This window comes from Bubalus kerabau, chromosome 3 (genome assembly GCF_029407905.1).
Source record: "Bubalus kerabau isolate K-KA32 ecotype Philippines breed swamp buffalo chromosome 3, PCC_UOA_SB_1v2, whole genome shotgun sequence".
Lineage (NCBI taxonomy): Eukaryota > Metazoa > Chordata > Mammalia > Artiodactyla > Bovidae > Bubalus > Bubalus kerabau.
The window spans coordinates 183838001-183852073 of NC_073626.1; the positions used below are offsets into that span (position 1 = coordinate 183838001).

Below are 14073 nucleotides of genomic sequence, written 5' to 3' on the forward strand. Positions count from 1 at the left end.
TAGAAAGGGCTTCGAAAAGTTGAAAGTTTTTCCCTGAGAAAGCCGTGTGGAGTGATGTCACGGACAGAGGTTGTGACACCCGGCCAGGGGGTGGGAGACCAGCTCTGCCAAGGACCTGCTGCTCTATGGTCTTGGGCAGGCACTTAGGAAGCTCCCAGGGCCTCAGTTTTCCTCCCTATAAAAGGAGGTGTTTGCACTGGATGGATACTAATGTGTTTTTTAATTTGATCTGTTACCTCCTGGGCATGATAGGCAGGATCACAGCTCCCGAAGATGTCTGCGACCTAATCCCAGAATCCGTTATCTTACACGGCAAAAGACACTTTGCAGATGTGATTAAGGTTATGGCCCTTGAGATGGGAGATTATCCTGGATCATCCAGGTAGACCCAGTCTAATCACTTGAGTCCTTAAAAGAGGAGGGAATCTTTCCCAGATGAGAGTCAGGCCAGACAGTGAGAGTTTGCGGAAGACTTGACGCCCTGTTGCTGCTTCTGAGATGAGGCGGGGGGTAGGGTGGGGTGGGGTGGGGTCTCTGCAAGGACCAGAGTGAGTACCCTGGGAGCTAGGGAATCTCCTAGATGACAGTCAGCAAGGAAACAGAGATGTCTCTGCTACAAACACAGGGAGCTGAATGAGTGAAGCCACCAGCAAGCAACACAGCCCTGTGAACGCTTGAGTTTAGCCTGATGAGATTCTGGCTAGACTTCTGACCAGTAAGATAAGAACTACGTCTCTTTCTCCGTTGCTAAGTTCATGGCATCTTGTTGCAGCAGCAATGGGAACCTAACTCCTTCTGATTTCATTTGAAGCCGAGCTATCACGTACTGTGCCCAGGGCTTCCATCACATTATTACTAACCTGGCGCCCATCTCGGAAAGGTGGGATGATGAAAACATGCCCATTTGGAAGGCGAAGACTCTGAGGCTCAAGGAAGTAAGGGTCCCTAGACAGCCTGATCCCATAGCTTGGAAAGGGGGCGTGCTAGGTGAGGATGGAGTTTGTCAAGCCCAGCACTGATGCCTTTCCCCAGCGCCCCCCCCACATGACTCCCTAGGACATGACAATGGGGGAATCTTCCTAATGGGTCATTCAGTATGGGTGGCCCCAAAGGCTGCACTGGCTTGGCCAAGCTGTGGTGTGGCAGGTCGAGGCACACGGCTTGCCCCACCTCTGCAGAAGGTTTGGCTCCAGTTTCAACACTGAGCCTTGAGTATGCAGTGATGTCATTATTCAGGTTCTGCCAGTGACTTGAGTGGTGGGCAAGTCATTTAACTCTTACCTTTCCTTATCTGTAAGGTAAAAGAATAACAGGATCCACTGAGGTTGGGGAGATTCATCAACCAGGGCTTAGTATCTGGCAAATAAGAAACACTTGCCAGGTGTGACCTATTATAATGATTAGAGTGAATATAGGGTGCTTTGTGTGTGTGTGTGATTTTTTTTTGGCCATGGGATCTCAGTTCCTTGACCAGGGATCGAACCCACGTCTCCTGCATTGAAAGTGTGGCGTCCCAACCACCGGGCCACCAGGGAAGTCCTGATCCCTGCTTTTTGAGTGCTGACCCTCCCAGGCAGCCTCTGAGGCACCTTGAGAGCCTGAGCTCACAGCACCCCACAGGAGAGGGTGGTGACACCCAGGAGGAAGATGTGATCGGATGCCGGCGAAGTGACTTGTCTGGGCCTATGGGCCGGTGAGCAGCTAGGCTTGATTCAAAATCAGGTTTGTTTGGCTGATTGCAAAGCCCAGACCCTTCTCTTCACCCCCGGGGCCAGGCAGAGATGCAGCCTGTCGGGGCTTGCTTGGGGTGACAGTGAGCCCGCTGCAGCCTGGAGGGCCTCCGGGAGTACTGAGGCAGCCTAGACACCAGCCCCACGTGGCTGCATGCACCTAGGTCTGTATGGCTGTCTCCGCCCTGTCATCTGGATCTCGACTCACATGCCACTTCCTGGGAGAGGCTCTCCTCCGATCCTCTGATGCCCTCACCAAGGCTCCCCCTCCCTCTCCCCCTCTTTCCCTGTATTGTCTTGTATTTTTGTGTTGAGAACCATGGACTCTGCACAGCCAGAGTGAACCCTGCGTCCTCCTCTGTCCCAGCTGAGTGGGCCCAGGCACGTGCCTCACCCAATGCTGTTTCCTAAACCTTCAAGTGGGGATATGCAGCCAAGCCTAGTCTCCTACCTCTGGGCCCCCCACTCCCCACCAAGAGGACTTGTGAGCACAGGCAGAAAGGTGTTCTGGAATGGCCGAGTGTGGTTCGAAGTCAGTGTGATGGCTTTATGAAGTCAGAAGACAGCTCTGGCCCCCGTGAATGCCAAGGGAGTGCAAGCCAGGCCCAATCACTTGCCCCAAAGAAATACTTTTTCCTTTTAAGGCCATGAACTAGCTATTTATATATTGAATTTTAGGGTCTGATTAAAACCGAGCACTGAATGCATTTGTCTGGAAATCCAGTCTCCGGCCTTATTTTCCAGCATCATCGGAATTCTCCACGCCTCTCCACGCTTTTCTAGACCCCTTGGCTGCTCACCAAGCACACGCTGTGGTGTGCCCCCATCTAGGCACCAGGAAAACCATGGCGAGGGAAAGGAGACCCGTAGTCTACTGCTGAGTACCGATGGTGGGGAGATAGACAGGAACAAGATGATCACAGACACGAAGCTAAAATCCCAGCCACAGGAAGATGAGGGCTGTGGTGCTGGGGGCATGTGACCGAGTCAGGATGGTCAATGAGGATGAGCTAAGGTCAAAGGGAAGGGGGAAAGGGGCAAAGCACTCCAAGCAGTGGGAACAGCATGTGCAAAGATCCTGTGGCAGAGGAGCTTAGTCCCTCAGAGGAAGACAAAGGAGAATTCCCCTCCAGTTTGCCTCCTGTACTTTTTTCTCCTGGGATACCTTCCTGAGTCCATCTCTGTCTGTTAGAAGCCTCTCCATTCTTCAACAAAAGGAAAAGTGTTAGCAGCTCAGTCATGTCCGACTCTTTGTGACCCCATGGACTGTAGCCCAGCAGACTCCTCTGTCCATGGGATTCTCCAGGTGAGGATACTGGAGTGGGTTCCAGGTGATCTTCCCAACCCAGGGACCGAACCTGGGTTTCCTGTATTGCAGGCAGCTTCTTTACCCATCTGAGCCACCAGGGAAGACCCCTCATTCTCCAAAGATAAGCTCAAACGCCTCCTCTTTCAGGAAGCCTTTCATGGCATGCCTTTCTCCCATTCCCTAGGAGGAAAGGATTTCTCCCTCACCCCCAGATCCCTCCTGCGTCCTCACTCATACCATATTGTACATAAGCTATGTCCAGGTCTCATCTTCCCAACCACGGCAGAAATCTTCAATGGCAGGAGCCATGTCTTCTCCAGTGTAGACTTGGAGCCACACAGTTCTGGGTTCAAACCCTAGTTGAGGCCACTTAGTAGCGGGACTTCGCATAAATGGCTCCACTTCTCCAGGCCTCTGTTTCCTCCTCTGGCAGAAGGGGAGGATGTGGTGAGGGTGTGTGTGGTTGCACAGACCCCAGTTGGGCTTTGGATGCCTGAGAGAGAATGGGGCTTGTCACGGGGCCTGGAACAAAGAGGATGGGGAAAGAGTGGTTATGGACCGGAGAGCCCCAGGGCTGCAGGGGCTCACGGGGCTTTGCTGTTGCTGTTCAGTTGCTGTCATGTAACTCTTTGCGACCCCATGGACTGCAGCACGCCAGGCTTCCCTGTCCTTCACTGTCTCCCGGAGTTTGCTCAAACTCATGTCCATTGGTTCGGTGATGCCATCCAACCATCTCATCCTCTGTTACCCTCCTCTCCTCCCGCCCTCAGTCTTCCGCAGCATCAGAGTCTTTTCCAGTTAGTCTGCTCTTTGCATCAGGTGGCCAAAGTATTGGAGCTTCAGCTTCAGCATCAGTCCTTCCAATGAATATTCAGGACTGATTTCCATTAGGATAGACTGGTTGGATCTCCTTGCAGTCCAAGGGACTCTCAAGAGTCTTCTCCAACACCACAGTTCGAAAGCATCACTTCTTTGGCACTCAGCCTTCTTGATGGTGTCCAGCTCTCACATGCACAAATGACTACTGGAAAAATCATACCTTTGACTATACAGATCTTTATCAGCAGGGGTTTGGATTCACTTAAACTTGACTCTCCCAAATCTGTCTAATGGTAAGAAACACTTGAGCCACTTGTGAAAAGTGCTGATTCCCAGGGCTTATTTCTGGGGTTCTGATCCAGCAGGTCTAGGGTGGGGTCAGGGGACCTGTGTTCTGAAAAAGCTTTCATAGATTAAAAAATATTATTTATTTATTGGCTGAGCTGGGTCTTTGTTGCTGTGCGTGGGCTTTCTCCAGTTGTGACCAGTGGGGGCCACTCTTCACTGCAGCATTGGGGCTCACTACAGTGGCTTCTCTGGTTGTGGAGCATGGGCCCTAGGGCAGGTTCTGTAGCTGTGGCCCACAGGCCTAGTAGCTCCATGGCACGTGGGATCTTAGTTCCCGGACCAGGGATGGAACCCGTGTCCCCTGAATTGGCAGGCAGATTCTTAACCTTTGGACCCCCAGAGAAGTCCCTCTCGTGGACTTTTGACACACAGTTTGGTGGGGAAATGGAGGTCCAAAGGGAGGAAGTGATTTTCCCGAGTGCGATAGGTTAGATGGCCGATCTCAGCTCTACCTCTCTTGTAACAGGGTCTCACACCCACACTCTTTCCAAGGAGCCCTGCAGGCTGCGTTCACTGTGGACCACTGTGCCACAGGTGGTGGCATGCGTTTATGTGGCCTGATATCTCGCTTGGCCACTTACATTCCCACCATCACAACAGAAACAAGCCCAGGGAGTTGCTAATCCAAGGAGAATGGGGACGCAGATGGAGCTGACCCAATTCAGCCACATTCTGGAGCTCTGCCCCGTTCAGAGGATCTGGTGCAGATTAGATAAACCCTAGCTGATGCACAGACTAGTGAGTGAGGAAATAAATGTTATTATGGTAAAATTCTGGGTTTGGGAGTGGTTTTGTTATACAGCGTTATCGCAGCAATAACTGACCAATATAGTAAAGTCACAAAGCAAAGGAATGACAAAACTGGGATTCAAACTCAGGTCCCCCTGCGACTAATCCAGGGCTTGTTACTGCTCCTGCCTTTCAATCCTGAGGGCTCCCCCAGCATCCCCCTCTCTGGGGCCCTCATTTCCACTCTGCCCTGCCTCTATTCTCTGGAAATGTCCCACTCCAGACAGGAGGGGTCCACTCCAGCAGCCCTTGCTGCTAGCAAGCTGAGCCTTGTTAAGTAGGCAGGTTGACTCTTGGGGATCCCGAATGGTTGCAGGGGAGGCCTGCACACCTAGGGAAAGAACTTCAGGGACTCTGGGGAATTTCTAGCTTCTCCCAGTTGAAAAGAGTTCCCTCGTCTCCACCCCGCACTGGGAGCCTGGGCTTCCCTACCTCAAGGGCTTTGTCAAGCTGGAGAGACTCAGAACCAAGGCTTCATAATCTGCCACGTGCCTTTGCCGACAGCTGCTGGCGTTGGAGGGGTTTCTCAGATTGCCCGCCTTGAGTCAGCTCCATCCGGAACCCCATCCGAGGCGGGCTTAAATGCACCCACGAGCCTACAAGGGCTGCAGTATACGCTCATAAACGCGCCCTCTCGGCCCAGCAATACCACGAGCATTCACAAACAAGACCACGCGCCTTCTACGACACAAACACACGGATGGGCTGAGCCACTCTCAGGCATACAAACTCAAGCTCAGACGTGGCAGAAGCATGCACGCTCACACATGGACACTCATCAGACCCTCGCCGTCCACGGTTCTTGGAGGCACCCTAGACGGTGCTGAGCACTGGAGTCTGTTGCTGCTGCTGCTGCTAAGTCGCTTCAGTCGTGTCCGACTCTGTGCGACCCCATAGACGGAAGCCCACCAGGCTCCCCCGCCCCTGGGATTCTCCAGGCAAGAACACTGGAGTGGGTTGCCATTTCCTTCTCCAATGCATGAAAGTGAAAAGTGAAAAGGAAGTCGCTCAGTCGTGTCCAACTCTTAGCGACCCTGTGGACTACAGCCTACCAGGCTCCTCCATCCATGAGATTTTCCAGGCAAGAGTACTGGAGTGGGGTGCCATTGCCTTCTTCGCTGGAGTCTGTTAGACCTAGTCAATTTCTGCCTTACACCCTGCCTAGCTTTGTGACTCAACTTTTCTGAGCACCATCTGTGAAATGGGGACGCAGATGCCTCCTACTCCTGGAGGCCAGGGGGTGGGTGGCAGTGAGGTCATGTATAAAAACACCCCTCAACCAGGTGGAGCTGGCTGCTGCCTCTCCTTCCATGTGCTTGTGCATACCCTTCCTCCTCCTCAAAATCCCATCTGTTTCCATCTTGCCCATCAAAATTCTGTGACTCTTTCAAACTGCAGGTCAAATTCTGCCCCCTCCTCGAAGGCTTCCTGGACCTCCATCTCTGGATGCCCAGCCCACTCACTCTGGAGCCTGGTCTCCCTTTGCCCCGCTTAGATGGGCCCCAGATCACACGCACAGCAGGGCCTTGCAAAGGCTGCTGAGTAAATTACTAAGGCGCACACTCAGAGGGCCAACCACAGTCTTCTAAAGGAACTGCAGGAACCATGAGACCCTGAAAAATCTCATGTGTCCCTTGGATGGGGATAAGACTGGGAAGTGTCTCCTGGACCTGGCCATCTGGAAGTCCCAGGTGACCCTGAGGACAACGGCCTTGGTGGAGAGGTGGGGCCGGAAGCTTGAGTGCCATGGAGTGAAGGGGGATGAGGGAAGGTGAGGGGAGGTGATGGGATGCATCCTTTGCATCTATTTTTTTTGTTGTTGTAAAGGAAACCAGGGCAGAAGATGGGGGTGGGCACATGGTGGTCACAGAGGGATCATTAAAGGTAAGCCTGGGGAGAAGAGTTTTGCTGGAATTAGACTGGAGGGGGCTGAAGGTTCAGAAAAAGCACCTGTGGAAACTGCTAGATGGCCACTGAAGTCTGTCTCCTCACCTGATGTTGTGATGGAGGGTTATGTTAGGCTGGGAGAGATGATGTTTCCCGACCTCTTTTGCAGCTTGGGGAGGCCATGAGACCACATTCCTTCCAGAGGAACGTGCACAAGAGTGGTAGGCGCCACTTCTGCCTACCTTGCTTAAAACATACTGCTGCCCTGGTCTTCTGTCTCTCCTGTTTGTACAGGTTAGAGAGCAGACAAACTCTCGACTCAGCTTCGAACGGGCCGATGAGGAGCGTGGAGGCTCGTGAGACAAGAGATAAGGAGGCCAGGTCCCTGAATCTCCAGGTGGATCAGAGCTGCCCCGCTGACCTGGCCTGCTCACCCCTGGACTCTTACACGAGAGAGAAAGGCTCTTCTGTTGTTCTCGAAGCCACTGAACACCGGGCCCTTTTGTTACAGCAGCTTTACTTTCGGCTTCAAGAACACACGCTCAACAAACGCCAGCGATTATGACAAATGCCACTATAGCCGAGAGTTAACACTGACTCTCCCAGCTGGCCGGATCACACAAACAGCCTTGGAAAAGAGAAAAGCGCTCTGCAGATGCGAGGGAGTCTTTAACGACGGCTGGCAGGATACCTGTTTGGCACGGCATGGCACAGCGCCGCCCCAGGGAGCCTGCATCTGAAGCCGCTTACCTGCCTGGTTGGTGGTGATGTTCACGGAGGCAAACTGCGGTGAGAAGGGGCTCTGGTCCGTGACGCCGTTCACAGCCTGGATCTCGAAGGTGTACTGGGTGTGGGCCAGCAGGTCGCTGATGTAAATGCGAGGCTCGGTGAGACCCAGCTGGCGGGGGGCGTACTGCACGTTGTCCCCGCAGCGGGTGCAGGCGCCCCGGCCCGAGCCGCAGCTCTTGCAGATGATGTTGTAGACGAGGTCCTCGCGGCCTCCTGAGTCCCGGGGCGGGGTCCACTCGAGCATGAGTGAGGTCTCGTTGACACTGGAGATCACGGCCTGGGGCGCGGAAGGGATCGCTGGGGAGGGGGAGAGGTGTCTGTCAGTGGGGGTGGGGGTGCATTCCCCAAGAGACCACTCTGTGCCCACTGCCCTGGCTCCAGCCTAGGCCTCCCCAAAGCTTTCCTCTAAATCCTTTCTCCTCTGCACCCAAGAGACACGCTTCTAGAATATAATGCTCCATTCTACTGCACCCATCTGCTCAAACCTTTCTCCCTGGACTCCACCCTCCTCGGTGTTCCTTACTAGGGACAGTCTTTTTGTGTTGGAATTATATCCACCCAATATCTATTTCCTGGAGAAGGAAATGGCAGCCCACTCCAATATTCTTGCCTGGAAAATCCCATGAACAGAGGAGCCTGGCAGGTTACAGTCCATGGGGTCGCAAAAGAGTCAGACATGACTGAGTGACCAAACAACAAATATCTATTTCTCCCTTTTTCCTTATAACAGGACCCACTTTTATTCAAGGTGGCTATATGTCCAACTAAAGACTCTATTTCACAGCTTCCTGGGATTAAGTGCTGGCCACTGACATACAGAAGTTGACACTTAGGACTTTTTCTTAAAAGGAGATAGCTATAGTAGGTCCCTTTATCCCTTCCCCTCTTTCCACGACTGAGAATGTGTGTGATGGCTGGAGCTTCAGCAGCAATGTTGGGCCATGATGTGACCCCAAGGGTGGAAACCACGTGCTGTGGCTGGAAGAGCACAAGAAAGTGCTGGGTCTCGGGGAGCTTCATGGATTTACCACATTACCCAGGGGTTGCCTATTTTGGGGTTTCCAAGCATAAATTCTTCGGGTTTAAGTTACAGGGGTCCGTTCTCTGTTCCTGGCAGCTGACTGCCTTTCCTGTCTGATACAGGGTTGTGACATGGCCCTCACAGTCACCCTGTTCTTGGAGAACCTTGGCCTGTGATTCAGGCAACCGTGGCCAGAAAAGAACACTGGGAAGCCTTTTCTACCACAGACACCACCTGTGTTGGTTGTTCTTCTGCCAAGCTTTCCATTCTCTGTCCCTTTGTGAATCAAGACCTTGACTTCATCCTGCGTGTGACTTAGCAGAAGGGGGTAAGGAGCCAGATGCCAGCTCTGCGGTGTCTGCCTGTTGGCAGCACGACCACCCCAGGATGGTCCTTTCTAGCCAGTTTTCCATTTCCCCTCCCCCCAGGTACCTGGCTGCCCCTCAGTTAGGAAAGGTTACTGGGGCCGGACAGCCACCCCACCCTCTGAGAGTTCCTGCAGGTGGACTCGGACTCGGTCGGGCGTCCCCTCCGGGGGCCCTGGACGTACTTGTGCAGGGCATGTCCACGGGGTCCAGGTCTGCTCTGTAGTAGCCGTTGCGGCAGACGCAGTTGGTGGCCCCTTCTGAAGTGGTCCGGCTGTTGATGGGGCAGTGGGTACAGGCCTCGTCCCCTTGGTTGGCCTTGAAGGTTCCAGATGGGCAACCTGGAGAGAAGACAAGGAGAGTCACTGGGGAAACCAAATGAGAACTCAGGCCACAAGCCGCGGAAAGGCCATGCAATGTCCCAAAGGGGCCACACAGTGGGGGTGGATGGGGAACCGCACCTCTGAAAGCTCTTGAGGGTCTTCAGGCCCCAACATGGCAGTGCCAGCTGTGCCCAGGGGCTTCCCCTGGAGCTGAAGTTTGTCTCTGAAGCTGTCTATGAGTTCAGCTGGGGCCCCTAGCAGCCATCCCTTCCTACTGCAGGTGGGCTGCCTCACAGCTTCTAGAACCAGTCCTGACTTAGTCTGAAGACTGTGAACGAAGCCTAGGGCAGTGCCCATGGTCCAGGCTTGTTGACTATGGCTGGCTGGGCTCTGATTCTTGTACCTAGATTCCTGGGTTTTAGATGGTTGTGAGGATAAGACTGCAGTAGAAAAATCCTAGCCCAGCACAGGGCGTGCAGAGAGGTGATGTGGGAAAGCAGGAAAGAAGGCTGGCTTGGGAAACTAACTCAGGCTGAGTCTGAGTTCCAGTGTGGCCCTTTTTCGAGCTGTGTGGCCCAGACAAATAGTTTAACCATTCTGAGATTTGTTTTCTTTTTTAGTAAAATTATGATGTATGTGTGCATGCTTAGTCATACCCAACTCTTTGTGACCCAATGGGCTGTAGCCCGTCAGGCCCATGAGATTTTCCTAGCAAGAATACTGGAGTGGTTTGCATTTCCTTCTCCAGGGGATCTTTCCAACCCAGGAATTGAACCCACAACTCCTGAATCTCCTGTAATGTACGTGGATTCTTTACTGCTGAGCCACTAAGGAAGAAAAATTATGCCAAGGCCCATTTCTGAAGGCCATTGTGAGCATTTGGCATAAATATGCGAGGCACATGGCCTGAGGCCTTGCACAGTACAGACGTCCAATGAATAGTAGCTGTTACAGCAGGTGTTTGATCCATTGAGTCAAGAGGACATGCAGTACCAGGGACAGCCTGAGGAGGGCAGTGTTTGCACTTGGTGGGCATTCAACAAGCTGGATTTTCCCCTGGGCTTTGGTATTCTTCCCTGCTCTGGGGGCATGTTTAGGATTTGGATTCAGGGCCTAACGCTCAGCGCTTAGACTCTTCAAGAGGTGTCCTCTGCTGTGTGTTCCTATGTGCAAACTCATCCCCCCACCCTCCTCCTGGCCCTGGACTGGAAATCAGGAGGTCTGGGGTCTAGGTCCTGCCCATTTCTTGGCCTCAGTTTCTTCTGCATTCTGGGGTTCATAATCTCAACTCTCCTATGGTGCCTCAGGTCGGGGGGTCAAGCAAGGGGTAAGTGAGACGTGGAACAGGAAGAGCTTTGCAAGGGGCAAGCTCTTCCTGGGGATGAAATGTGGCTGAACTGCCCACAGGCCAGGGGCTCTCACCTGGATTGCATTCCATGCCCATGTGCTGTGTGACCTTTTACAAGTAACTCTCCCTCTCTAAGCATTAATTTCCTCATATGTTATAAATGGCTCACATAGATTTCCCTGAATCATTTTTCCAGTCCAGTTTAAGTCTTAGCAATTGCCTTACTGCCAAACCCCTCAGAGACACTGCTCTCCTTAGTCTTACATCAGGGGTCCCTAACCTCCATGCCATGGGCTGGGACCAGTCTGTGGCCTATTAGGAAGCGGGCTGCACAGCAGGAGGCGAGCAGCGGGTGAGGGAGCAAAGCTTTGTCTGTATGTACAGCGGCTCCCCATTGCTTGCATTACCACATGAGATTGCAAATGACTGGCTTTAAAAGTATGTTTGAGACAACTTCCACTCTCCACACATTCTGGATTGAAGTCAAGGTGGAATATCCTGAGATGGCCAAAAAAGCACTGACAAGCCTGCTTCCATTTCCAACATCCTATGTATGAGAAGCAGGATTTTCTGCAGTGATCGCAGCCAAACAAGACGATGCAGTAGACTGGACATCAGCAATACACTGAGGGTGTCACTGTCTCCCGTCACCCCAGATGGAACCATCTAGTTGCAGGGAAAAAAGCTCAGGGCTCCCACTGATTCTGCATTATGGTGAGTTGTATAATTATTTCAGGGGCTTCCCTGGTGGTTCAGCAGTAAAGAATCTGCCTGCAATGCAGGAGATGAGGGTTCAATCCCTGGGTCGGGAAGATCGCCTGGAGGAGGGCACGGCAATCCACTCCAATATTCTTGCCTGAGAAATCTCATGGACAGGGGAGCCTGGTTCGCTACAGTCCATGGGGTCCAAAAGAGTCAAACACACACACATAATTATTTCATTATATATCAAAATGTAATTATGATAGAAATAAAGTGTACAATAAATGTAATGAAATTGAATCACCCCAAAACCATCACTCCTCCTCTGATCTGTGGAAAATTTGTCCTCCACAAATTGGTCCCTGGTGCCAAAAACGTTGGGGATCACCACCTTACATGACTTGAGTTTAGGGTGCTTTACTCCTCTGTCATAATTACTCATCAAGGGGAATCCCTTGGCCTTGTTCTTGGCTCCCCCGGGACTGCAGCCATGTCTGATCCACAGCTACTTCTCCTGTGCCTAGCACAGAGCCTGGCGCTGAGCAGCTGCTCCATAAATACTCCCTGAAGCTGTCTGCTGAAGCCGAAAGGGCCTGGGCTTTGGGGATCATATAGGCTGAAAGGCAGGGAGGAATGGTGCTTACTGCACAGGCTGCCGAGTGAACCCCGGCTCCGCCTGTGCCCGCCATCTGGCCTGGAGCCAGTTGCTTGTCTCCTCGTCTGTAAAATGGGGGCAATAGCATCTACCTCCTGCAGTTGTTGTGAGGATTACATGGGTCAGTTCAGGCAAAACTGCCTAACCAATTCCTGGCATTAGTAAGCTGTGTCTGGTTCAAGTACCGACCTGCTGGGTGACCTCAGAGAGGTCTCTGACCTCTCTGAGCTAGTTTTCTCCTTGGTAAGAGAGCGTCTACCTTGGAAAGTAGCCATGAAGGATTGCATGTGATGAACAGTGCCTGGCCCAGGGTCAGAGAGGCACTGCAGTTCCAATCTCAGGGAAGTCTCAGTGATGAAGCAAAGGGCGCTTCCCCTGGGGGTGCTAAAACACAGCACCCTCCCTCCGCCTGGCATCCTACTTTGCCTGCCTTTTGCGGGGGAGCTTCCAGAAGGTGGCATCCCCCCTAATCCTGAAGCTCTGGCTGGTGCTACCCTGACAAGGCCCTGCCAGGATCTCAGAGAAGAACCAGGTTCAGCCCAGTCCTTAAGGAGCTGCCGGACAAGGGAGAGACAGTACCTTGAAGCAACCAACCAGGCCACAGCGACACCAGCGAGGAAGGCGGCAGGAAGTGCCTCATCCATCATACAGAGGGGAAATCCAGGGCTCCGGAGCGTAAATATGAAACGCACAGCATTTATTGAGTACTTATTCAGTGCTGGCCCTGTTCAAAGGACTTAACCCATAGGACTCATCCAAACCTCACCCAGCCCTATGTCAGAGATAGTATTTCCTGACGAGGCAAAGAAAGCATAGAGGTGAAGTAGTTTTCCGAGGCTTACGGGGGCAGTGCTGGGATCTGATCTTGGGTGGTCCGACTGCAGAGGTCACATCCCTAACCGTCACACTGTCCTGCCTGTAAGAGACTCGCACTGTGCCAGTGGTCCACGTGTGCTGGGCAGGGGCTGGCGGCTTCTGCTCTGGGGGCCCGTCCAGGGCTCGCTGCACTTTGCTGCGCTGGTCCTAGAGCTCCTGCCCGCCCTCCCTCTCAGGCAGCAACCTTCCCCTGCTGGGTGGATGAAGGGACAGCCTTGCCATCTTGGCCTCTCAGTACTGTCCCATCCAGACACGCGGGCTGCAGCCCTGGTTCTATCTGTTCTGCAGTAGAATGGGGACATGGGGATCCCGTGAGGGCCACCTGATAGAGGCCAAAGGTTTTGGTCCCAAGACTGGGATCCTCCTGGCTCCCTCCCAGGCAAAAGCCTGCCCAGCTTTAGCACACCTCTCCCATCTGCTGGCGGTTCTGTGGGCCTGGCCAGTGGGTGGCTGCCCACTCTCCGCTCCAGGCTGTGCCAGCCCCTCCATCTGGACCACCTTCCTGGCTGGCCTCCCCGCATCGCCATGTCCTAGGCCCCCTCTCTGACTCCCCAGTCTGCCTCCATCAGAAGGCTTCCTGCCTGGCCACCCCTCAGCCCTCCTATGGGACAGTCTACACTTTCTGTATCTTTGGGCTTCATGAAAACTGCCCTTTGGTCTTGAGAAATGGCATTGCTCTCCACCTGGCCACCAGGAACTCTGGGGACCTCCTCCTCTCCCCCACCCCCTGCAGCCAGTCAATTACTAGGTCTTCCCTCCTCAGCAGGGCCTGGCTCTGGCTCCCCTCAGCCACCCCCACCCCTGCGGGCATCCGGAAAGCCCCTCCTGCCCACTTCTTAGCCTCTCATGGCCATCTGGCCACCTCCAGCCCACCCTCCCGAGCCAGCTCTCCAAAGCCGACTTTTTTTGCATCCTTGGAAAATCCACAATGGCATAGACAATGGAATATTATTCAGCCAGAAAAAGGAATAAAGTATTGATACACGCTACAACATGGATGAACCTGGAAGCATCTCGCTTGGTGAAAGAAGCTAGATACAAAGGCCACCAGTGCATGCTTCCATTTATATGAAAATGGGTAGACGGGGCGCGTCTAGAGAGAGAGAGAGTAG

At 53.2% G+C, this 14073-nt stretch overlaps 1 protein-coding gene across 1 annotated transcript in view; it reads right to left on the reverse strand.

The window, feature by feature from the left end:
* Nucleotides 1–14073, reverse strand: part of EPHB2 (EPH receptor B2) — a 139578-nt gene that overhangs the window by 46121 nt on the left and 79384 nt on the right. Inside the window, exons 3-4 of the mRNA XM_055574203.1 lie at nt 9243–9398; nt 7633–7968 (exon numbers count right to left, since the gene is read on the reverse strand). Of these exons, the coding sequence (XP_055430178.1) occupies nt 7633–7968; nt 9243–9398 (492 nt within the window). The remainder of the gene's footprint in view (nt 1–7632; nt 7969–9242; nt 9399–14073) is intronic.